General features: G+C 41.5%; 3 protein-coding genes across 4 annotated transcripts in view; 2 read left to right on the forward strand and 1 right to left on the reverse strand.

Annotated features, from left to right (window-relative positions):
* Positions 1 to 3,905, reverse strand: part of tmlhe (trimethyllysine hydroxylase, epsilon) — a 5,275-nt gene extending 1,370 nt beyond the window's left edge. The window contains exons 1-3 of the mRNA XM_040182498.2: positions 1,308 to 3,905; positions 1,040 to 1,216; positions 49 to 328 (exon numbers count right to left, since the gene is read on the reverse strand). Of these exons, the coding sequence (XP_040038432.2) occupies positions 49 to 328; positions 1,040 to 1,216; positions 1,308 to 1,473 (623 nt within the window). The 5' untranslated portion in view covers positions 1,474 to 3,905. The remainder of the gene's footprint in view (positions 1 to 48; positions 329 to 1,039; positions 1,217 to 1,307) is intronic.
* Positions 3,906 to 4,080: 175 nt separating this feature from the next.
* Positions 4,081 to 12,872, forward strand: mpp1 (MAGUK p55 scaffold protein 1). 2 transcript variants are annotated; one of them, XM_040182496.2, is made up of 12 exons: positions 4,081 to 4,497; positions 7,804 to 7,932; positions 8,014 to 8,092; positions 8,348 to 8,433; positions 8,538 to 8,606; positions 10,190 to 10,386; positions 10,540 to 10,643; positions 10,742 to 10,822; positions 10,983 to 11,063; positions 11,146 to 11,348; positions 11,926 to 12,000; positions 12,094 to 12,872. In XM_040182496.2, the coding sequence occupies exons 1-12, from the start codon at positions 4,375 to 4,377 to the stop codon at positions 12,268 to 12,270; spliced, it is 1,404 nt and encodes a 467-aa protein (XP_040038430.2). In that variant the 5' UTR covers positions 4,081 to 4,374; the 3' UTR covers positions 12,271 to 12,872. The 2 variants fall into 2 exon arrangements, with proteins under 2 accessions (XP_040038430.2, XP_040038429.2); XM_040182495.2 differs by having other exon boundaries at positions 4,106 to 4,497; positions 11,926 to 12,872.
* A 1,977-nt stretch (positions 12,873 to 14,849) lies between these two features.
* Positions 14,850 to 24,993, forward strand: vamp2 (vesicle-associated membrane protein 2). The gene is made up of 5 exons (XM_040182501.2): positions 14,850 to 15,464; positions 19,183 to 19,282; positions 19,467 to 19,625; positions 19,821 to 19,872; positions 20,043 to 24,993. Coding segments are annotated over exons 1-5 (330 nt in total). The 5' UTR covers positions 14,850 to 15,462; the 3' UTR covers positions 20,060 to 24,993.
* Positions 24,994 to 26,052: the final 1,059 nt, after the last annotated feature.

A 26,052-nucleotide genomic window follows, 5' to 3' on the forward strand; every position in this document is an offset into this window, starting at 1 on the left:
TAGAATGTAATTTGTAGGAGATAAAGCTTCACAGTCAGGAGTGATTACCTGATAATACTGACCCTCTGGGCCACTGTCTCTGTGGCCTCTACTGTAGCCGGGACGTCATCGACAAAAGCGATCCCGTACAGAAGATAGTTCTGAAGAAACTTCTTTACTTCATCATCACTGCTCATGAACGTGTCCCATTTGGCAGATGGTACGTTTGCATTTTTATAGATGTCGTAATTCCAAAGGATGCGCGGTTGGACTGTGGTCTTCTTCTGCGCTTCATAGCTGTTCTCAGCTAGCCAGCTCAGGCTGAACTCTGACACGTGACCTCCAGGCCCTGCGTCACAGAAATGTGGTATATTTTTACAATTAATGGAAATGATATGAAATGCTATGTATGTCATGAATATGACTTGTCTTAATCAACCATGGAGGGGATAACACCATGTGTGTGTGTGTGTGTGTGTGTGAGTGTAACTACACAAAATCATAAAATGATTAAAACAACAGTGTCTCAAGCTTGTTTACTCATTTAAAATTATTTTGCCTCTCACAGGACCTTGGGCGAGTGCGTGGTCAAATTTAGAAACAAACATGAATGGAAAGATAACTTTTATACTTCAGCAGATAAGGTGGTCAAGAGTACAGAAGCTTTATCTAATAAAGCTTCATTATCTCTTTCATTAGACAACCACACCCTGAGATCAACTGACAACAGGGTGAATCTGCACAAACACACCCATCCCAGGGGGAGAGGGGGGGGGGGTCCACTTAAGTCAATGTGCTTTAATGATTGATTCACATCTGTATCCAGATGAGTTATTCGTAGACACAATAGACGGAATGTATTTGGTCTTTGAAGTTATATCTGACCCACGGTTGCATGTTAAAAACGCCTTAAATCACACGTTATAGTACAGATGTATTGGTGCTTATGAGTTTTTCTCTCTCGAGTCAGAGAAGCATAATCATGTTGTAAATGTGCGGTTTCTGCATCAGTTAGTTTGGCTATTTCCAGATGTTCCGATGGGGATAGAACTGTACTTACACGTAAGAATGAGCTGGCCGTCTTGCACGGTTGCATTTTCGGGACGGATGCCGAGGTCTACGCCGCCGGTGTCCAGCTTTCTCTGGTTAGTTTGGGAATTGTATGCCGACGGCGAGCGGCAGTGGTCCCGCAGCCACACGTAGTTAAACCGCATGCGCGTCCCTCCGTAGTTGAGCACTGGCGAGTTCACCGAGAACAACGACGGTACCGGTGAGTGTTTGGCCCTCACACTAAATATATAAGTAAATATAAATGTTTCCAAACTCACCGAGACAGTCCTCCAGTGGCTGACATGTCGGCGCTGACCCCGCGGCCCACGCGCGGCTCCGCGTCATGCGCCTGCACGGCGGCTGAGAGGTTCTGAAGCCGCACAGCAGCCGCGGTTCCGCCTTTCTGAGCAGGACCCGAACCAACGTGCCCAACATCGCGAACATATATATATATATATATATGTTTTTATCTTTTACCGCCTAACTTAAAATCACAGCCTTCCTCTTCGCCGAGAAGCCACCAACGTGAAGAGGCAGAACCGACACACATGTGCCGAGTGAATGATTACACACAGTGCAGCTGAGGGTTTGTGGTGCGCCTATATAGGTGATAAAACTAAACTCCTGAACACCTTTTTCTCTTTCCTCTTCTTCGGACCCGGTCCCCCTATTCACAATAAAAGCCCCTGCACCGGAACACTAGTGCAATAGTAGCTTACAACAGCATATACCGCTAATGTGGCTTTGCTTCACATAGTAAAATCCTTAAAGCCTACAGGCGGGTATGTTGAGCGCATGCGTGATCTCCTTGACCTCAGTACCCGGATGCACAGTATATATGGAGAGTGTGTTGAAGGAGAAGGTGACTCAACTAATGGGTCCACAGTAAGTGTGCAGCGTAGTGTGTTTGGACCCAGACAAAGGGACTCACAGAGGTGACCTCAACAAACAGAGCTGTAAAGGGTTACCCAGTCTTTACTTGGTCTAAATCTATAGTTTACGACCAAGCCACAAATAAGCAGACACAAGCATCGCAAACAATGAATGAAACAATGAGGTGAGTTGAAAGTGGTTGATAGCAGGTGTGCAGGCAGCTGAGCGATCAGATGAGTGCCGGATTTCCTTCAGGGAATTGTTTATCTGGCCGATGTGGTCAGGACCCTGTGTCTCCAATACAGGCCTTTTCTTACAGCAGACATCTTGCCACAGCAGCAAAAACACAGATGTTGTGAACATCCACAATGTCTCTGTCCCCGTCAGGTGTCCCAATAAGCACTGACAGTGAGCCAGCATTCACAATACCAGGCTAAATTGAATTTAGACATTGTTCTCTTTATTATTCAACCCTGCTGTTGTTACTAAATCAAAATGTCTCCTGTGAAAGAAGCTCATAAATGCTTTTCCCTTCAAGGTGGTGTGTGAATGTTTTATGATGCCAGCAAAAGTGGTGTTTGTAGTTGGGTACCCCACCTTTCCTAGCTATGCTACGGGAGAGGTGGGAACCTCTGAGGGCAACCTGTATAAAGCGTCAGGAGAGGGGAAATAAGGTGGGTCTTTGACAGAGGTAGTGTGTGCTGCTCACCTAACAGCATGAGAGGCATTTTCTATTATGCAATGAGAGGCAGAGGTAAAGCTAAAGCTTGCTAACCTCATATCCAAGGACCCAGGCATCAGCAGACTCGGCCTTGTGTTGGATGGCTGATAAAGACCTGCATGTTGGCTCCCTCTGGAGTCCTTTCTGGAAATTGGATGCTTTTAATACATAAATCACATGGCTGAATACCGCTTTGCTTAACAAAAATGATCTGTTTTGGTGTGCTTCAGTACAAAGAGCAGCGGTGCACAGCCGTCTATGCAGAATGGCTTCGGCCCTGCTGCACATTTCGGTTTCCATATAAATCGGGGAGTTTAATAGAACAATATTCAATTCACTAGAAGAAAAATATGCTACATAAATGGTGAAAGAGCAAGTGATGGATTCATTAATTGACGTGTTACAAAGTAAGCGTCTGTATGAAACTGTTATGTGCCAGGAGTGATTTGTGCAGAAGCAAATAGGGCTCTTTTATATATAGGAATACCAGACATAAACCATGGTTGTCCCATCTTCTCTGGTAATGCGTGGTTTCAGCATTGTCTTCATTGGAGTTGATTGATCAAGTCGTTTTGGGATACTAAAGTGCATTTAAACAGCTGTAAATGTAAATTTGAAATCTGAGGGAAATGACTGGAATCATCAGGGAAAACAACCAGATTTATATATTCAAATATGTAACCATCTGCTGAAACTTAGGGCCTTGTTTTTTAAATTATTAATAGTTTTTAGAACGCCCGTGTATAAATACATCACGTGATCCGTGTAGGCTAATTTCCCGTTGATAGCTAAAATTAGCACCCCGACACACGTCATATACCCTCGTTGTTTTGTAACGAAAATGTCTCCAGTGAGCTTCCGGGGGGGGCGTCAGTAGCGCCTCGTTATTTGGCTCCCCTGTCGCTTCATGCGCAGCTCTGATGAGAACGCCGCGGTAATATTGCGTTCATGTACTGTCGGAAATTTAGGTTCCCATATGATGTCCACAAACTTCTCAGAGTGAAGTATATGAAGGTGGATAGTTTATCAGAATGCATCGTTAATGGGCCATACAACACGGTAGCAACTAGTTGTTGTCTTATCAATGATTGTTTATGTCGTTTCCTCACGCCTCTCACACTTGAAATGTTCAAAATAAACAAAGTTGCTGTAGATTGTGAAATAAACACAATGGCTGTAATACATGTGCCTCCAACATGTAGAAAACAAATAACTTTGTCTTAGTTAATGTATGAGTTGATATGAAGTGTTAATATGCACGTGTATAAAAAAATATGTGCTTAAGGAATAACACACCGTAGCAAAGTAGCCCTTAATGGTGGCCTTACAAAAAGAAACGCCTAAAAAAATAACTTGTTAAACGCCCTGTTGTACTGCAGTTTTATTGTTGAAACACTTAATTCCCTTTTATTTGAATGTATAAAGGCTAGGATTGACAGCAGCATCTTGAATGCTATGATTTGGTACTTTATAGGGCGTACGTGAAGGCGGCATAAGCCCGCCCCTCTGAGCAGTCAGTCACTCAGTCGCATGTTTACTTGCTCCGTCAGCAGTGTCCCCGCAGCAGATCCCTCGCGCGCCTCACCTGCCTGCAGCTGGACCTTCATCTGACTTTATCACACCTCCGGGCCTCCTTATCGGCCTGTCTGCTCTCTCGCAACGTCTCGCGGCAATTAGGGCCCGCCTCTTGCAGACTTTGAGCGGGGGGCACATCGTGTTCCGTCTTTTCTCCCTTCAGCTATAACGGGAAGATGACGTTAAAATCCAATAAAAACGAACCCGCTGTCGTGCTGGAGCCCGTCAGCAGCGTGCGGACCGCTCTGTCCGACCTGTACCTGGAGCATCTCCTTCAAAGCAAGCCCAAGACTGACAAGGTATGCTGTCACCTTCAATGTCTTTTCATCTGTGTCACGTTTTCGTGCCCAAGATCTTGGTGTTATACTTCTATGTTTGTTTCCGGGGAAGCAGAGCGTTGTTTTTGTTTCCCGACAATATCTCTAAAAATAGACCCGGTCGTGTTTTTGTAATAGCCGCAGTGGACTGTGGAAAAAAATATACATCATAATATACATGTCCTTCATAAAATATCTGCAGGTCTGCGTGTCTACAGGAAGTACAACATTGCTCAGTCAGCTGTAGTTGGTTCCTACTAGACATTACATTGGCAGTTTCACTTCTGTGTTCCACCCAAAACTACATATGGAAGTCATCTGACGGTTTTTTTTGGGGGGGAAAGGGGGTTTTATCACATGTCACACGTCATCACAACGAGCCTAAACTCCGGCTGCAACTACAAGTGCTGCTGCTGATCCGTGTGAGCTTGTTTACTACATCACACTCCAACCCAGGCGGTTATTTCAGACAATAACTTCAAGTTAAAAGACACATTATGTTGCAAAATCCCAGTGCCTTTAAAGCTGGGCAACATGTGTGGACACAGTACACTACAGGAGTAGTGACTACTGTTGCAACTTTCTCTCTTTTTTTTTGACTGATGACCTCACGGCAGCTTGAGATCCAGAGGGAACTCTGTGTCCTAAAGCTTTTCTTTGAATTTGCCCTAAAGCTTTTCGTTTGGGTTTTGAAAAGTCAGCAGCGAGCCACTTAGGGGAAATGAAGAAGGGGGGGGGAAAGTCCTTTCTTAGCGTCAGCAGTTTTGCAATTTAACAGCCTTTGAGGTCGCAATCTTGACGTTGTTCTTCTGCTCAATGCCGACATGACAAATCAGTGTCTTTTAGGCGAGGTCACGCAGTCAGTTTATCTCAAGATTGCAGCCCCTACAGTGTGCAATGTTGCTCCTATCGTGGGAGTGAACATCTGACTGATTCACTGAACCGCATGCATTCTGTACATTGACTTTGGTAATAAAAACTAATAGAGTGAGGCGGCTCGCTCTGTCCTGCACGTGGTTCCAGCTGCCTTACATGGAGCTGTTGTCCTCCAGAGACCACTGCGGATACTTAAAGACGTACTGCACACGGGACCTTTGTAGACAAGCCATGCATTTCAACTCCAGGGCAATTACACAACGTGTTGTTTCAGCCACACTGCCATGTTAAAAAACCAAAACAAGTTTACCCAAGTCAGGCTTTAGGACAGAGGACAAAATGTCTTTTTGGCTTTCCCTCCCACCCTTTTCTGTACAATCTACAGTATACAATTCTGGTCCCATCTTGGACAAATGTTGATCTACTGGGTTCCTTCAAGAGATCAATACTTATTTGTCTGTGGGCCCCTAACCCCACAGGGGACATAGTTAGTAAATACTATTTTTGGGCTTGAAAAAATAAGTCGTCTCAGAAAAAGATGAGACAAAAACGGGACTGATATTCTTATAATGCGATCAGTCATATTGGACCATGGTGCCCAAAGAGAAAAGAAGAACAATAAGGCTTAGATCTTCATCGAGTGTTATCTTATCTTTGATCTGCTTCGTAGTAAAGCCAAATTTACCTTTTCAGGTGCTCTTTCCTCAATGCATTTTGGTCTTTCGCTCTGCTTTTTGTTAATCCTGTTGCTTCCCCACGCCCAACGCTGGCATTTCAGTGTAGCTTTGAGTGAGGGCCTCCTGACCCTGGTTAGAGTAACGTGTTGACTGTGATTGCATCACACGGTGACAGAGCAGATGAATACCTTTTTAATCATTTAATCTCGTTACGCTTTACATAGTGCGAGTGATAGAGCTGACCGTGCTCATTGTCAAAATCCCCCTGAGTCTCATTTAATTAAAAAAGCCTTTCAGTCCCAATCCAAAATCTAAAATTTATCACGTGGCTAAATTAGCATTCAGTAGTAAGACATGTATAGACTGTGTGATTAATCTGTGTGTGTTCTGTTCAGCTGGTTTCAGTTGCTTTGTGTTAAAGCCTTCAGATTTAAGGCCCTTCCTGCTCAGTGCTGAGGGTCAGCACTTTGTTGGGAGGGAATTAAGTCTCTGTTTTGAGTGCGTTGTGGAAAACCACCTAATAATAATTGAGATCAGAGTTTAAACAGTTATCCCCGCAGTAAATGTCAGGTACCCTTCACGCACCTTCCTCAAGTGAACGTACGCAAGGTCGTAGATCACTAGTACGTGGTAGAACAAAATGATTATCCTGTTAACCTTGAAGCAACTTTTCATTTTTGAACGGAGAAGTGCGTTTCCAGTGTGTGTTGTTTTCGGGATAGATTTGTTGGTGGGGATTGTAGCCGTAGCGAGATTCCTTTCCTCAGAGGATGTAATTTCATCGGTTCACCACATTGGACGTCATCCAAACACTCCCTCTTGGTACCGAACAGACCGTACACGTACAGGGCTGGTAAATAAGTATCATGTTGCACAACAAAAAAACAACTCGTCTCACCTCTCATGACACCTGCATACCAGTTTCTATTAAGATGAAGGGAACTGAGAAGAAAAATAAACATGGAGAATAAATCCCTGCCTGTGTAAAAGATCAAACTGCTGTCACAGTTTGCAGTATATTTAGGGCTTAGGTTACAGGCGAGGGGGAGGAATAGGATAAGGATATTTATTGTTTTATTATAGTGCTGATGCCGCAAGATAGATAGATAGAAATGTTCCCGAAGAAGTGCTGATGTGTCATTTCCCAAGCTTCTTTAATGACGGTGATCTGGACTAGAGTCCACCTTTTTTCCCACTCTTAGTAACATTTTCTAAGGATTGAGATTTTCTAAGGATTGAGATTTCCTGCTTTTGGACTTCTCTTTGGGTTCATTTAGGCATTAAAGTCCAGCACAGTTCTGCAAAATCAGCCTTGGGTGACCCCCTTTTCACTTCTATACCTAACTTTAAAAGTTCATTCCAAGGCTATAAGAGTGAGCTCCCCTGTATTAATGCTACTCTTTGAGGCGATCCTCTGATGATTCTGGTGGTATCCATGACCACATGAACCAGGTGGACCAGATCACTGGACGTGGCTAATGAGGTGTGATTACACCGGGTTAATTTTCAACCTCGAACATATGTTGAAACTGCAAATGTAACACGGCTGTTGGCACACATTAGCAAAAAAAAAAAAAACATCCTTCCACTACAGTTATTGGAAATAGCAGTTTTATCTGATCTGTGACACTCAACTAACTAAATCTTAGTTACTAACTAACTAAAAAGTTTAATTATTAAAAATGTTTTAATTATGTGTGACATCAAACAATTAATGTATCATATTTTCCAACAGGCTGCAATGCAAACCTGTGAGAATAAGGGGGCTGATGTTTACACCAACGGGAGTGCTGGACACGTGAATGGCACCGATCTGACCAGGATGAAGGAAGTAGAATTTGACAAGAATCCTTCAGAGCCAATGGTAAACTATCTGCCTCTACACACCCGTCTTCATAAGTTTATATTCATGTTGCTGATTCCTCCTCATGGTTCTTTGCCGCAGGGAGTCACTCTGAAGCTCAATGCCAATCAAAGATGCACTGTGGCCAGAATATTGCACGGGGGTATGATCCACAGACAAGGTAACTAATCACACATTAATTTGAGTAGGCGAGTGTGCTGACTGGGTGTTTTTATGCTAGTAAGTTACTTCTGCAGCATAGAGCTGCAAAATAAGACTTCAACTATTCAGGTTCCACAACTTATCACGGCCATTTTGATGGCAGGCTTTTTGCTTGTCTTCAGTTTACAATATTTCTGGATCTTCATATGTGGACAATAATGCAGAAAACACAGTGGATAATTTTTAATATCACTACACTTCTCCCTACTTCCAGGGTCCTTAAATGAAGGAGACGAAATAGCAGAAATCAATGGGAAAAGTGTGACAAACCAAACTGTAGATCAGCTACAAAAGATTCTGGTAAGGTCATCTTATCATTCTTGGCACCAGAGTAAATCAAAATCTTTATGTATTTATTGCACTTGTACAACTAGATGAGTTAACCCGCATGAGTTCACACGCAGAAAGAAACCAGTGGAGTGGTCACAATGAAGATCGTTCCCAACCTGCCAAATCGATCCCGAGCCTGTGAGGTAATGACATGACCTATAAGAATATGCATTTACCTTTGGTCATGTGTTTTCGTTTGTGGTTTGCATTTGTTGTCCTCTAAATGTCTTCCAAATGTAATTTTGCATGAGTTAACTCAGAAAATTTGCTTCACACTCAAATCCAATGGTAACTTCCAGCGGCGTAATCTACTAAAATGGGTTTGATTGCATTTCTTTCATTTTTTCCCTCCCTATAAACTGTCAGGTGAATCTCCTGTTAGTCAATGAGCAGCTCAGGTGACTATAAAATAAGTTTAAGCTTAAAGAACATCACTCACATTAGTTTTCTAGTTTGGCTTGAACCTCTTCGGTGTTTCATTCTGCTGAATCTACTACTCTTCATCTACTGGCCACATAACATTTCCCCCCCGCAGCCATTTATGTGCTCCCTGTGCACAAAAAACTAATAATAATGCTATGTTGCATAATCAACTGTGTTGTTGTCAGTGGTGGTAGTGTACTTACAAGTTCATAGTTCTTTAATATGTAGGCATAGCTAATTGACTATTCACAATTTTATTGTCATTATTTATTATCATTTTTGGTGTCCCAAATCCAGTATTTGTACACATTAAATGTATTCACCACAAATGTTCATGAGTCATACTAACTATATTAATATTTTACCCTGAGGAGAATTTACATGTGTGTTCCGGTTGTGATCTTTAACAGTTTAAGAAATGTTTGTACAGAAATTCATCTTGCTGTCAAAAATAAGTTTACCAACCTCAGTGAATATTTCAATCTGGAATCTGAACACATTAAATTAAACTACTCATTTGGGAGCAGCTTCACAACAAATCAAAAGGAAATATAGAACCAGAATGATTTAGTCCATTTTGACAACATTTGAATTAAGCTGTCCAAGATCATATCTCATATCTCCAAGATCATAACATGTAAATTTCAAGGTTACCCTTTGCAGAACCTAAAATGTAAAAGGTCTTTCGAAGTCCAACATTTGCTCATTTTTACACACGCTCATAACGTTACGATACAGGTGTATTATGTACACTGTTGTGAGGCTGTTAAAGGCTACTGTTGCATAGAGAATATTTTAATCATGACCAGTCTCTCTCCTTCATCGCTTAAACGTTGAAGAAATACAGCATGTTGAATATTACCTTCCGAGCTTCGCTTGTGTTCACTTGATACCCACAGTGTAAATGGTGAATGTCCAACATATCACTGACTAAAATGTGTTTTTAGTGTGTTACTGAAATGCAAAAGCTCAGAATACCTTATGCCATAAATAAATGGCAAGCTCAGTACGCGTCTAGTTCAGCAGTATATGATCTGTAACCAATATCTCAGAACAGATTACATAAAATCATTGAGCTCAGAGAAACTCAAAAGAACAGGTCAGCTGAAAGAGACTTTGAAAAAGTTGAGTAACAACAAATACTGGGATGCCGAGGACTATTTAAGCTGGATGATGGAAGATTTAACACATTACTGAGGTCTGCATATCTAACATTAATGTCCAGTAGCATATAAGTAATGTTCATGAGTTCCTTCTTTCTCCCCCAAAAAGTGAATAAACCATATTTATCCTTTATCTATAGATGTACATGAGGGCCCAGTTTGACTATGACCCCTCCAAGGATGACCTCATCCCGTGCAAAGAGGCAGGTCTTAAGTTCCAAACTGGGGACATCATTCAGATTATCAACAAGCAGGATCCAAACTGGTGGCAGGGCAGAGTGGAGAGCGGCGTTACTGAATTCGCTGGACTGATTCCCTCCCCGGAGCTGCAGGAATGGTAAACACCTCCGTGAGGCGGAATCCTGCAGTATGAAGTCCCACTTGCTTTGCTAATTGCTAAAGATTGACATGACACTATGAATCACATCCGCATACAACTGAGCAAAAATGTTCCAATCCAAAACGCCTTTGTCTTTTTTTCACACCGTAGGAGGGTGGCGAGTAAAAGCAAGACCAGAGAGGGCGGTCAGTCCTGCAGCCCATTTGGAAAGAAAAAGAAGTGTAAAGACAAGTACCTGGCTAAACACAGCTCGAGTGAGTTCATCACTGGCATCACGCCTCTTGGACATTGTCTTTAACCTCAGTTTTACTGTGGCGTTTATTTGTCTCAAACTAAATCACTCCTGTTGCAGTTTTCGATCAGCTGGACGTGATTTCTTATGAGGAGGTTGTTCGGCTCCCTGCTTTCAAAAGGAAAACGTTGGTGCTTATCGGTAAGCTCGATTCCGTTACTCAATGGGGGTTTAGAATTTTGTCAATCTGTACAAACGTACGAAAAACAAATAAAACCTAAGAATAATAAGATGAATGTTGAATGTTGAATGTTGAAGTTGAAATGTCCTTGAAAATAACAAATTCTGTTGTTTTTTTTAGGTGCACCCGGCGTAGGAAGAAGCCATATCAAAAGTGCACTATTGACCAAATACCCTGATAAGTTCTCCTACCCTGCACCTCGTGAGTAGACAACCGCAATTGTCTTTCTCTCTTTCAGTGCAATAAACACGTTTGCTAACTCGTCCTCTGACCTCTTACACAGACACCAGCAGACCCCAACGGAAGGAGGAGGAGAATGGACAGGAATATTATTTCATCTCCAACGAAGCCATGACCAAGTGCATCTCTGGAAATGAGCTGCTGGAGTATGGCAGCTTCCAGGGATATATGTTCGGCACCAAAACTGAGACCATCCACAACATCCACAAGCAGGAAAAAATTGCTTTGCTGGATATTGAACCACAGGTTTGCATTCACAGGTTCTTTTGGAGATGTGACATGAAACGCATGGTGCAGGGAAATTGTAGAATAACTTAAACTATCGCCCAGAGTCAAATAAAGTCAAAGGGTGTCTTTTTATGCCTCTTTGAGCTGTTTGTGAGTATTTCAAATTGCTAGATTAACCAGGAATCAGGACCATTTTTTGACAAATTATGTAAGGAATTTGACGTGGCGGTTGTTGCATAACATTGGACAGTAAGACAATGGACAACAAGACAAGAAACATGCAAGTGCAAGTGAAGCAATGATGCAAGTATCCGCTGCTTCGCTGCCACTTCTAGGTTACTGGGGAGTGGAACAACTTAAACGTATACTAAACCTATTTTTTTTCATTAAAAATGTATGTGTGAAAATGCAATATAAATGTATTCCATTTTTTTAAATTAGAAAGTCCCCCACATTGAGCTGCAAACACTAAAATTCCCCGTAAATGTGTTAAATACAAACTCGTTGAAAAAAAGATGTGGCCTTTTTAAAGACGTTTCAATGTAGTTAACCAGTTTAACCAAGTTCTTCTTTTTTTTGTCATAACATTTTGCAGACCTTGAAAGTCTTGCGGACTGCTGACTTTGCACCTCTCGTGGTGTTCATCGCTCCGACCAACACAGCTGCCCAGGTGCTAAATCTTTATCTGAATAAACTCCAGGGCTTTGTAACGCCAAATTTGATCATCCCGTCACGGCTTAACCCTCTGCCTCTTGTCTCCCAGACGGAAAACCTGCAGATGATCCAGAAAGAGTCGGACGTCATTTTGACCACGTACAGACACATTTTTGATGTGGTCCTTGTCAACAACGACGTGAACGAGAGCGTGCGAGGTGTGGAGGAGGCCATGGAGCGAGCCACCTCTACCCCACAGTGGGTGCCTGTGTCATGGGTGTACTGACAGACGTCTGGCACCGGTATAATACCTTTCTGTTTGTTATAAAGGCAATGCAATATCACTCCTTACACAAGAACCACTCAGTGATGCCCCCCCTGTGAATGGGCTTATTTCTGGTTCATGTCAATTGTCACTGAGATTTTTTTTGCACAAATGCATCCCAAAAAGAAAAAGCAATATGTTTCTTTTAGAAAGTTGAGAACCCCTCCAGGGATGTTTGGTTAGTTGTTTTACGACATTTGTACTTTGGGATTTTGAGTGGCTTATGGATAGTTTTGGTGCCGAACGCCTTTGTGATTGATGGAAAGTGAGCAAATACAAAATAGGACCATAACTGTGAATGGAATCCTTTTTAGATGACAGGATTTTACCATGTAAATCATTATTTCTGAATGTTTTTTTCCTTGTTCTCATCAGATTGTGCCATGAAATTGATATTATGAAACTGTTTGTTCATACAGTGCGTGAAACTCTACACAATGATGTCTTCTAATCCAAACCTTTCAGTCAGTCATCGACACTTTTATCTCGTCCAAATTGTGTATCTCATGGAGTACTGTAAAGGCACTTTTAAGCAAAAAATAAAATATCCAGGTCTATTGCAATTTGTTCTTTAACTGTTTCGTGTGGAAACCTGTTCCCCGAAGTCCTCAGGGAAAACAATGGCAGTGGGAAGTCTCCTACGGGCAAAAACATTATTTCAATTAAATCCACCTATCCATGCCACGTGTTTAAAGGGAAACACGGGGAGCGTCGATCATGAGCAAAGCCGCTGCAGTATAGAGGTTTCTATCAATCCCATTTCATCGTTTGGGGCTTCAAGACTTCATGGTTCAGTGCTTTGATCAATTATAGATCAAGCCTGGCATAACAGAGCTGTACAATGTCTCCCACAAATCACAAGTCTTGTCTCATCCACAGTGTGGGCGGAATAGTTACAGGTGATACATGACAATGAATTTGTTCACGGCTTCTGTCCAGAGCACCTTTGCACAGTTTCCGTGTTCATGGTTTAGAATTGTCTGCCCTGAAATCAAAATATTCAATTCAATATTCAATGTTCATTTTGTATAATTCCAAGTACACATAGCCTATGTATGAATTTTGAACGGTAGCCTGTTTGCTGCAGATGAGCATGTAGGAAATTGTTCTCCAAATACTCAAAACTAAATTATATTTTTTCTCTATAGATTCCCCCTAATGTACATGGTAAAAGTGGATTACGAGCAATCTGCTTGGGAAAAATATCAATAAGCCCTCTATAATGTAAGGTGGCTGCTACATCTAATTTCTAGTCATTAGTAATAACACAGGCTGGTCTATAGCACCACCGTGTGGCCTCTCCCGATTTACCATCACGCTGTGAAATATTTAACCTACTTCCTGTTTGGCACCATTGCCAAATAATGTTTTGAAGATGTAGGTCCAATAACGATGCAACGTTGCTGTCACTGCAGAAAAGGCCTTGTTACCTTAAATTTAGCCATAAATGCATCTGTTGCAAGAACAGAGATACTATCTCATTCTTCAATTCAGTGCTGCTTCTTTGTAAAGCCTAATCTGTGATATAACGTACTTTGTCATATGAATAATCAACCAAAACATTACAGGAACATCCACAAGGAGACTGTTTAATAATGTGAAGAATTAAAAAGAGACTACACAAAACTAAAGAAGAAACTATTCCACCAGACTAAATCTAAAGTGTATTTGGCAAGAGTATAGATTTTAAAGTGGATTTTCAAACCAGCAGGTGATCTCATGATTTACAACGGGACCAGTGGGGCCGAGAAGGACAATTGATGAGCCAACTGAGTTCAAGCATAATTTGGAAAGTTAGAAATGTAACTTGATGTTTAAGCTATTGCATTTCCAGTATTAGTTGCCACCACAACAGTAAACCTGTGGAGGCAAAAACAAATGAATAAAATATGTTTTTTTTAATGGATTATTATAAACATTTTTTATGAGAGACTATTTTTTGCATCCAACAATCTGTCCTGGTAGAATGGAATTCATCCTGTACTGAATGACAGGTACTTGCATCCCCTTTTGGTTTATGTTTCAGTAACACCTTGTTCTGAATCGATATTGTCACTCATGCCTTTCTGGCATTGCCTATGAAGAAAATGGGTTCAGGATTACTGACATCACAAAAACACACACACATCTTTATAATGAAATAGTAGTTTAATCCACACAAACAGATTAAGAAACATGAGTAAACATTTGTATGTACTTCCTTATTGGCTTAGACACCTGTTAACAAATAAGGCATAAAAACGATTTTATCATTAAAATGTATGTACATTTTAGCACAGAAAGATGGTAAATTGGCTATTACTCATCTAATTAGGTAATAGCTCCCACAGAGCAGGAAGAGGCACCATGACAAGAATGTCAGACTCTATCCTCACAATAATAATATTAGACGAATGCAATTCGACCGGAAATAATAATAAAAGCTCCTTCTGCAAACCGATGGTTAGTAAACGTGCGTTCAGCTCCCACTGAACCCTTCTCCATGTTCACTAAGGGGGAATAATAAGACACCTACTGCGAAACTCGCCACACCCCCTTTCGAGAGAACGCCATTTTGTTGACACACAGACTCGAAGTCAAAATAACCTCAAGTGAAAAGCTCTGAAAGCGCCATCGTGACATGTAACGCATCCACATGTAACATGCGACACGAGTCCCAACGACGGCGCACGTAGACTCAAAACAACAAAACGCCGCGTCCGCAGTCCGCCGGTCACCCATTTCAAACGCGAAACCCGACTCGATTGACGTCACCGTTTTTTTCCTTTTTTTTTTCGTGTCCACCTTAATCCGGCGGCCGCGTGTCACGCCTTCCATTACTGCGCGGACCCTGACAGCAGCGGGCTCTCGGTTTCAGCCTGCAGGTGCCGCATCGCCGTAGAAACAGGAAGACGGCGGAGGAGCACTTGTGTTGCGAACGGCACGCTCACGCACACGCACACACGCACACGCACGCACGCAACCCCCGCGGCTCACACCGAAGCCAGCTGCGCCTCCGAGGCCACACGGGCACAATAAGCGACCGCAGGGCGCCACAGGGTAGCGAGGAGCGCAGAAGGCAATCCCCGATCCATCTGCCAGCCACTCAGCGCGCGCTCACCAGTCTCCAGTCCGGATTTCGAGCACAGCTGTCCAGCCGATACCACCAGGAAAATGTGAGTAATCCATCGTGTAAAGCGCTTATTTCTTTCTTTTTTTAAAATCCTGATGTATTCGTGGATTCGGATTTCGCCCTCGCGACTGGCGCTGGCAGGCTGTTTGGGATTAATTATGTGTGAATGGTCTCTTGTGTGTCTTTGCCGTCCGATGCTCAGGTTATTTAACTGGAGTCCGGTTAGTCAGTAAATTATTAATACGCCGCGCTGTTGAATTGAATTTGACAGGCTTTTATTCATTTGGATGTCGTCCGATCGCACGAGTAAGGAGCTAACGCGCCGGCCTAACCTTGGAGCAGATGGAGGGTGCATGGGCTTTAAATGCATTATTAGCATTATTCTCTTTACACGGCCAATGATCTCCGCGTTTATCCCATTTATTTCTTTTATTTTCTTGTCGTCGGGCGCTTTTTCACCGGAGTCAGCACGCGCGCATCTTTCCAGTTCGGACTGGTTAGATTTTTTTAATTTTTTTATTCTTTTGCATAAAGGAGGTTTTAAAGGTTTGTGCGATATACCTACAGGCTAATTAAAACCACACGAAGGGGAAAACGTCACCTGCTGTATTTTTGTGTATTTTCTCAACATTCAGAGGCCTTCATCCGTGCGCGTGTGTGTGTGCGTGTGCGCGCGCGCGCGCCGCTGTACCACAGTGACGGTGAAGCTTATTATACAGCAACATCAAGGATACAACGTTCAACATGTTTCCCCGTCGACATTTTTCGACGATCCCTCCACGGACCGCGTGCATAGACGATGGTATAATTAGCTCTGAAGTAGGCTTAGGCCTAGTTGGTGTTCGCACCTCGCAGCGGGGGGTTGGGAATAGCCTCCTATACTGCATGTCGTCGATTGTCGTGCGAGGGCGGACAGTAAAATATCTCATCACATCCAAGGCTGTTTAGGACTTCCAAGGACGGATTAACCCGAGATTGCCTCCTTTCCTATGCCTCATTTGTTCCCCTGTAATGTTTGCCACATGCACACGGTTGTACTATATAAAGGGCAGACTCCGTGAAGACAGCCGTGACCACCTCGTATGTGTTTTAGATGTATTTATTTATTTCAATTTTATTAGCATTGCAGGCGCGCACACACGCCATGTCATTGAGCCGCGGTGACGCGCGTCAGTTAACACACAAGTTACATTTGTCACCAACATTTGATAACCATTTCCACCCCCTCCCCCACCCCGCTCCTCCCCGGTCGTGCTCGGTCGTGGAACGTGATGTCCTACAGGGCGTCACGTCGGCCTGGTGTGTCCGTGTACTCGGTCCATGAAGTCTCGCCTCGTCAGACAGAGAAGCGATAGTGAGGCGGCCGCCGTGGCGCTGTCCGGTGCTGAAATGTCGCTCTCCGGTGCTCAGAGTCCGACGTCACGACAGTGACTGAAAACAAAACAAAACAGAAATCCATTAGGATCAAAGCATATAAATAAACCAGAAGCCTAGTAATTTCTTTACAATTAATGGTGTAATGATATTGTATCATACTTTCAGGGGCTGTTGGAGTGGTTATATTACTCCTCCTTTCGTCAGGGACCCCCTGAAAACTCTTTGGAAACCACAGGACTAATATTGATCTACCGTGGCTTTAAAGAAGGTTAAATATATTCTGCGTTCATGGTGAATCAGACATTATCAGTGCACTGCAGCGTTTTAACTCAGCAGCCTTTCACAAATCTTTTTCAAATCTTGTTTTTTTCTTTTCTGTCGCTTTCTTGAAACGGAGTGTGTGCTCTCTTTATCCAGTTACCACTACAACATTGTCTCTGAAACCATTTGATATCAGTAGACCGGTAGTGATATTAAGTCCCCATGTACCATAGTTAGTGGCGCCAAATAAGTTTACCATTTTAAATTAAAAGATTGTTTCACATCAGAAGAAGTTACTCCAGCTGGTTGCGGTGCTTCCAGTTTTCCCTCCAAACAGGATGTGGAGGCTTAGAAGCTGCACTAGCAACTCTTCCTGGTTGGTTTGGGGGAAAGTTCAAAGGTGACGGTGGTGTGAACCTCAACGCACATTACACCTGTGTGGTGATCCACGTGCTGCCGAGTGAAAAGAGGGATACCGTAATTGTATATGTTATATTCTTTGATATTACGCACGTTTTACGAAATAAAAGAATATATATATTTTATTTGTGTGACACGCGTAGTAATGCTTCACCATGTCACAGGTTGCCTCAGGGGATTTACATTGTCAGCCTCTATTGGGGCTGGTTGGCAGTTGACGGTGGCCACCGGCACCGTCAGGTCCACCATGCAAAAGGATTTCTTGTTGTTAGAGGATTAGTCATGTGTGAGTGTGTAAAGGTGACCTTTATACAGACATTTTTCTCACACAGGTAGAGGCGCTGAGTTACACCTGAGAACTGTCAGCAGTTGGGTTTGCTGTCTAATTGCATTGATTTATCTATTCTCTGCGCCGATAGCATTGCAGCGTGGCCAATTAAGCTTAAGCTATATCTGCTGGTATATCACATTACAGAATGTTTTATGCTTAATTTTCAAACTGTATTAACACTTTGCATTGATGTACATATGGTTCTTAAAGGTAAACTGATATTAGTTGGTTGAGAGAATTATATATAATATAATTTCAGGTTGTTCTTTTTCTGATAATAAAATCATTTTGTGATGGACTTGCAGGTCTCCTGTCTACTCTATATGTCACATTTATACAGCTTTCATCATTCTTATTTAAAATGTATAAAATAACAGAAAAAACAGAATAATTCATCTTTGGTCAATTTCTGTTTGGTAACATCCATAAATAACCGTGTGTAGGTTTGACATTTCGGGTGTATTTATTTCTTCGGCTGCAAAGAGCAGAGCTACAAGTATGTTTTGTGTTAGCATGAATGCCGGCAATTGTTTTTATGGAGCTTTCAAATTCCAGTGAGAGTTGACACTGATGCTTGTTCATTAGTGTTGCATAGCACCTCCAAAGAAATAGGTCAACGAAGGTCACAGTACGACATGACATGACAAATCCAATTGACCTCAGAAGATTATAATCATATGGAAATGTCCATTTTTGGAAGTAAATCCTCCACATCCTACAAGTTAGACCTGATTCTGGGTTGATTCTCAATAACCATCATAAAAGGAAGCACCAACTAGTGGTTTCTCCATGACATTGCATTATCTGTTTAATCCACAGCAAAACTCCACAATCTGCGAGTAAATATTCTGAGTGAAAAAACGCAAATGGTCCCACAAATAATATATTAGTTAGCATCATGAATTAGATATTTGTCTTTTTTGTTTTATCTCCAAGGAAGTGTATGATTACAGCAGTGTTTCCCCAACCATTATATCCCTGTTTGCCGCTCCGCCCCCTAAAGACACTACAGGCCAAACGTTTTCCTAAGTTATGTAATGTTAGCAAAATTGAAAAATAAATCCTATATATATATATACGGCCCCCGTACTTTACATCCTTACAAAAGAAAACAAACCAAAAACATTACCTCATTAATATAATATAGTGGCAGGGCAATACGATCACAATAAAGGTAATTTCTTATCTTGTTATGGATGCAATACAGCATGTAAAGGCAGTCTTCCACATTCCACACACATAACTTATAAGAATTTTCCTGCAATCATTTGGACTTTGTTGTCATTACTGTTGTATTTTTATGGCTTTCTTAACTTTATCTCAACGAATATGCTGTTTATAACAAATGAATATGTCTATTTAATATCATTAGGTCTGCCCCAGCTGGAGCCCCTGCACCAGAGGGAGGGAATCAGCCCCCCAACCTCACCAGCAACCGTCGTCTGCAGCAGACGCAGGCACAAGTGGATGAGGTGAGCACAAACTTATCTGCTTGCACATTTGAAGTGGAAAAGCATGAATTGTTGGTGCTGTGTTTGAGCTTCATATACAGATTGAAACCATGATTTTGCTTGAAACTTAATAAACTAACTCCTCAACATAATCCTTATCACACTAGCTATTACACTGCATAGCTGTGGTTGTGTCTTCCCCTAGGTGGTGGATATCATGCGTGTAAACGTGGACAAGGTTCTGGAGCGTGATCAGAAGCTGTCAGAACTGGACGATAGGGCTGACGCCCTGCAGGCTGGAGCCTCTCAGTTTGAGACCAGTGCTGCTAAACTGAAGAATAAATACTGGTGGAAGAATGCCAAGGTGAGGACATGCAAACGTGCCGACTAAATATAGCAAATACCTGTGAATGAAGGCGGTCTTAAAGCCCCCTGTTTACAGACTAAGGAAACAATGCAATACAGACAGGAGTAGATATTGTGATTTAGCAGATTAAATATAAATACAAATTTGACTGCTTTTCTGATTACTCTTTTTCTGAAAATTCCTTTAATACAGATGATGATTATCATGGGTGTGATATGCGTGATTATCCTCATCGTCATTATTGGTAAGTAGGCGCTTTACTGTCACTGTTGTCCAAATGGACCTAATAAACGCTTCAACCTTTCTTACATTTTACAAATATGAACCTTTACCTTGTTGTCAGCAAATGTTGTTTTGATTACTGGGACATCATTTTGAATGAGACTTTCATTTGATTTCATTTCTATTTCACAGTGTACTTCAGCACCTAAGAAGAGTTGCTCCTACCCCAGTCTAATCCTTCCTTGCTACAGAAGAAAACCCCTTAAATTAATAACAAAATTAACCATGATAACCCATTTATTATATATATATATCCCGATTAGCTTCGATATATATTCATCCTAAACCTTCAGGGCGCCATGGCTCCCCCACTTCCACCACCTCGCCTCCGGACCCCCGTCGATATTTGTCCCGTGAGTGTGTGGCCCTCTCTCCTTTCTGGGTACTCTTGGCTTTTCTAACCTGCCATACTGAGAACCAAACACTTGTGACGATGCAACAACAGAAAAGGAAGCAATGATTGGCGATAATTGTTACATAACTGATATATAGTTCTTTGTAGAGTTTTATTCTGATATATACTGTTTTGTAGGTGTGTGTGTACGTGTGTGGGTGTGTGTGCGTGTGTGTGTGCATTTTGTATTTTTTAATTTTTTGTATTAATTTTACGTATGCTTCAGCGTTAACTACTGCCTATTAATCAAAGTGTGTATCCTGCATGTGATCATCATCGGTCCGTCCCCGTGCTTACCCCCTCTTTTCGATGTATTTTTGCTAAGTGGATTTTTCTGTTACATCTGATACTCGTGTCCACTGAGAAAGTCCAAAATAAGCCACAGAACTAAATCTTGTTCTGAAAGGATAACATAAAATTACCAAAATTTGAGCTATTACACAGACACAATTTCCCCTGAGAATGCCGCAGGTTAATCTTACCTCCGCTCCAGATTTCTGTGACTTGATGCCGTCGAGGATTTCAAGTCTTCGCTTCTTTGGTGACTTTCTGAATTTGAGTTAATGCTCAATCATATTGATCAAACGTACAAATAATGCATGAATTGTTTAACTTATTCCTATTAATCATTATTTTACAGCCCTCTTCATCTGAGTGTCTCATTTCTCTTTCTCCATTTCACTCTAAAAACTCATTTTTAACTCCCCATCACTTATGTCCGTCAGCATGCTTGAACACCTCAATTTCTTCTGAACATTTCTAAAACTGCCATAGTACAGTCGGACCAATGTCTGTAGATGTTTCTTTTTCATTTATATATTACGTAGTGTCTTATTTCGAAAACATTCCTTCATTGCAATTTAGTGCAAATGGTCTTACCGTAGCACAAGTAAGTGTAAGTATCTTTAAAAAAAAAAAATAATACACGTGATGAAACTTTTGTTGAAAACGTCGGTCATACAAACCATAGGGAAAAAAAATTGTGAATAGCAGTGAGGGTACATTCTGGATCGATAGGATTAGACTTTCAATCTGTCCAAATTATTTTCTTTTGTAATATGAGTGATGTTCTCTTAACATTACACGTAGGTTACAGTATACTGTGGAGAAGTCATTCATGTCAAACTGTGGATATGGGCTGAAAAAACCCAATTCTAATGCATAAAATGGGGCTGTTGCCTAAATCGATTAGTTTCCATAAAGCAAAGGTTAATCATTACTGGCCTGTTACCTGCGTGGACACTGAAAAGCCTTCGTCTCCAGGCACTTCTATTGGTTACCATAGAACATTACCAGTCAAACCTACCTTCCAACTTTTAGTCCGTGCGGGGGGGTGGTGGTGGTTGACTGAAGAAAGGAAATCTGTTTAAAATGCACAAACAATCTTGTTTTTGATGGCGCTGTCTGGCTGGTCAATAGCCTGGCCGAAGGCGATCCTCATGCAGCAAAACCTCTCCACACAAAGAGCACATAAAGGAAAGCGATCATTCAGCCTTATTTGAAAATCCAGGAACAGGGACAGTTGGTCATGTAACTTTGGGGTAGGCTCAGAAATGTACTGTCAAAGGTCAGCGATAAGCAGCGCGAGAAGCACTTCTATATAAAAAAAAATAGTGGCACTCCTAAAAAAAGATTGTCTTTGCCAGCGCGGTGGTTCTGTCTCAGTGTGTCTCCCTATAGTTAAGGCCTTTTTTCTTTTTTAAATACAATAGATTCTATTTTTATTATAGTATATTTTTGTGTGATACAGACAGGTAAAGAGGAAATGTGCAATCAGTACCATTTGCTGCCAGCAGCATTTAAACTCCTCTTCACCTCAGTCTGGTGTGTTTTTTGTAATTCAGCTCTGTGCGTTATACACTGCCAAGCAACAAGGAGGAGGCCTCTATTCTTATTGCAGATTTCTTTCATTGGTGCCCAAGCTGGTTTGGTCTTAAAACATTATTTTACATGTTTCTGGCATCTTCTCCTGTGTGTACTACTTGTGGCTACTTCATGAGCAGGAGAGCAGGGCAATACGGTGCACTTGTTTGGGTTTTCTTTAGTGCTCAGTCAAACTGAGGCCTTCTACACATGAACACAAGATGACATAAACCCAAAAGGAAAACTATTTCACTTTCACCTTTGGAATATTCTTATTCACAGTGTTTGCTTGTGCGAGCCTGCGATGCTGAACAGGAAGCAACTTAACTCGACTCAACTAAACTAAAATGTATCAAATGTTCTTATTGTAGGCAGGAGAGAAAAAAACCCACAACAACATATGAAAACAAGTGTGTGTAAAGCCTTAGTTGCCTTGTCTCTTTTCAACATGACTTTTTATCTTACCCACCAGCTGAGTAAACCGACTTGCCCCCCTTTGCTCAACTCACTGATTCAGAATCCTACAGTGTGTGTGTGTGTGTGTGTGTGCGTGAGTGTGTGTCTGTGTCAACGCAGGTGCATTAATGTGTGTGTGTGTGTGTTAGAATAGCTCTGTCTTGGGAATATCCCCAGTTTATCCTGACAGATTAGGCCGCTTAAATCCCAGAGCGAGGGCACGTTGTTTCCTTGACCACTGAAGTACACAAGCAGATTTACCGGCCAGCTCTAATAAGGAAGGACCCTAACCGTAATAACAACAACCCCCTCCTCCCCTTCCCATGTTTTCTTCCAAGTAGAGTGAAACTAAACTGCAGAAGATTACCAAAGACCAGATTTCCATGCTTATGCTGCCAATTGCCATCAAAAACAAGTGGAGAGAAACAGGTTATCCAAACTATCCCAAAAGTCTGTTTTAAATACTGTTACCCTATTTATCCACAGATGACAGGACCTTTTAACTATTGCACACTATTCATATGGTGTGTCAGTTTGGCCGGTGAGTGTGACATTTAAACATATGCAAGTTAATCCCAAAACACTTTAAATATCAAATACAGCCTGCCCCACCAGGCACATCTGGGTCCGAAGGGCCTCTTTGATCTGAACCAAATTTCAAGACACGTGATCCTATTTCTAATGATAGCACAATTCTTCTTTTTTGTCTCCATAGTGCTGCCAAGTTCTAAAATTAAAAGACATTTGAACTTACTATATGCTGTCAAAAAGAACCTAGAAAAACATGATAAAAATCTGCGTTGTTTGGTGTTGTAATATGGAGGTGTTTTGGGGGTTTAGGGGGTCCTATATCCTCAGGTTTAAGGTATTAGCAATGTACCAAAATATATATATATATATATAAATAAATATATAAATATAAATATGTATATATATATATATATATATATATGAGGACAAAGCTATATAAGCAAAGTATAAAATTGTTTTTTTTGGCAATAGAAAATCTTTATAGGGTTACCAATGGGGTCATTTGAGCCGTTCTTTAGGAGTTAACCACAAAGTGGGCTGAAGTGAAATAACACAACTGATTGGGGTAGGGCTTCTGTGTTATCCATAAATCTGTGATCAACCAATTTGCTCACAACGGTGAAAATGAAGTAAGAGCTCTCTTTTCTCTGTTGCTTTACTGTCTGTTTGAAAAGAAGTGCAGATATATTTTACCACCGTGGCATTTTTTTCTGGTGTGATTCATTCATTTTGGTAGGATGGTAACGTGATTCGGTGGAGAATATTGTGAATTATGTCAACCTCAAGAATCGTTCAGCGATCTCAACTTAAATGCTGTGTTCAGTTCATTTGGGGGGGGGGGGGGGGGGCGATGCAAACTCCATCCAATAAAACGTCTTCAGACCCTCTTCCAGTTTTGAAACATAACTTGTGATTCAAACTTGGAAGAAAAAAATCAAAAAGTAAGACACCAATTGAACATCCAAACTTTCACCAAAGCGTCATGTGATATGTGCAGATCAGGAAGCGTCTACCGTCAACCCCAAATGACAGGAATGCAGCAATAGGAGGGAACCTTTTGAGTCTCTGAATGTGCGATGGATGGTTATAATATTACAATATTCTACTTAATATGTGTTATATTTTCGGACCAAATATTGTGTTTTTCCTTTGCATCAATTTAGTAATAACTCCAGATGTCACTGAATTGTTTGTATGTAAACGATGATGATGGGTAAAGGTAAAGAAAATGGGAGCTAAATGGGGGGGAAAAAAGTGTTTTTACCTTCAATTGTCCAGAATGCTTAGAATGATTCTACAGTTTACATCAGACTGCTGTTTGTATCTACAAGATATATTTTTCGTTTAAATCGGTTCAAGTAATTTTTTTAGGAAAGATTTTTATTTCTCGTTGGGAAAAGGGTTTCAGGGATAGAGGCCCATATTGCCCCTGGTCATCTGGCCCAACCGGAGGGACCGGACTGGAGTACCACGGGCAATGTGCTCAGTTTTATCATACTTTTTTTTTTTTTTTTCTTTGGTCTTATTTATTGATAGATTTATTGTGCTGTCGTTTTGTATGGGATAGAAGAGGGTTGACTCAACGTAAAGAAAAGGAGACTGAATGAAAAACGGAAGTACATAAAATAATTGTAGTGTAAATCTATCAATGTCTTATTATATTGATGAACATCATGAAATATATGTATATTGGAAAAACAGTACCTATGACAACTTGTACGTTTGTGTGTGCTTCACGTGCTTTGTGGGTGTGCAGCAATGGGCAGATGCAATTTTGACTGCAATTCTGGGACCTTATCTGACCTGTACCAATTCGCATAAATTTATTATCAATACAAAGATAGACCTCTTGCTTTAATTTATTCAAACCACATGTGCATTCAGAAAAATACCTGGAGACCTGCAGCCATAAAAAGGCATTTTGTTCTAGTCACTTCAGACAGTCCTGTTTAGTGGCTCCCCATCAAAACCCTTTTTCATCCTACTCACCTTCCACTCTGGGTCTCCACATGCCTGCATGCAAGTGGTGCGCAGTACCACCAATCAAAACTAGTCCCCTCTCTTTAAACGTATTAAGAACTATATGTGTTGTTTGTTGCACTAACGTATTGCATTATTCACATGATCTCCAATTTAATTATGCATTATGTTCATGCAGGATTTGCAAAATCCTGAAACCACTGTCGTGGCTTATTAGTATTATTATTATATTATAAGCTTCAATAGTTCATCCACACATTTTCCTTGATGCAGATCGTTCGAGCACTGCTGGTTCATTCCACCACTATTTTAATTACTAGCAGGCTAATGCTTGCGGTAGAAGAAAACAACATGCACAGGTACTTTGATGTGGTCACCTGTCTGTTGGAAATACCAGCCACCAATGAAAGTCACTTCCGCCGAAACTCTTATTTTGAAAAGCACCCGTCTGCTCAATATACTGCAGGCAATGGTCGGCTCCGTTAGTCCAGAGTAGATTGCAGCCAAAAGCCTTATAAATATCACATGTCCTGTTTCTATTTCGCTTTATCTTCAGTTCATAGTGCAAACGTTTTGTATTTGCAGCACATATTACTCCGGGATATATTTAGCTAGCTCTTCAAAAACGCAAGTAATGAAAGACCACGCTAAGCAGGGCTTCGTTTAGTGCAGCGTTAGCGGGTTCCTGTCTGGCGTCCATTTAGAGGACAACTGACACACGCATCGCTCGCTTTTCCATTGCTGGGTCAACGCAGAGTCCTCTCTCCCTGTCCCGTCTAAGTAACATGGCTCACGCTAGTTATAAAAAAAATATTCGAGTTGCTTGTCGGTCCACCTGAGACTAGAAGCTGCACACCGTGTTACCAGATCACGATATCAGCAATATGCCACCACGATGCGACTAAAGATACTGGTGAT

Source organism: Gasterosteus aculeatus, chromosome 7 (assembly GCF_964276395.1).
Source record: "Gasterosteus aculeatus chromosome 7, fGasAcu3.hap1.1, whole genome shotgun sequence".
NCBI lineage: Eukaryota > Metazoa > Chordata > Actinopteri > Perciformes > Gasterosteidae > Gasterosteus > Gasterosteus aculeatus.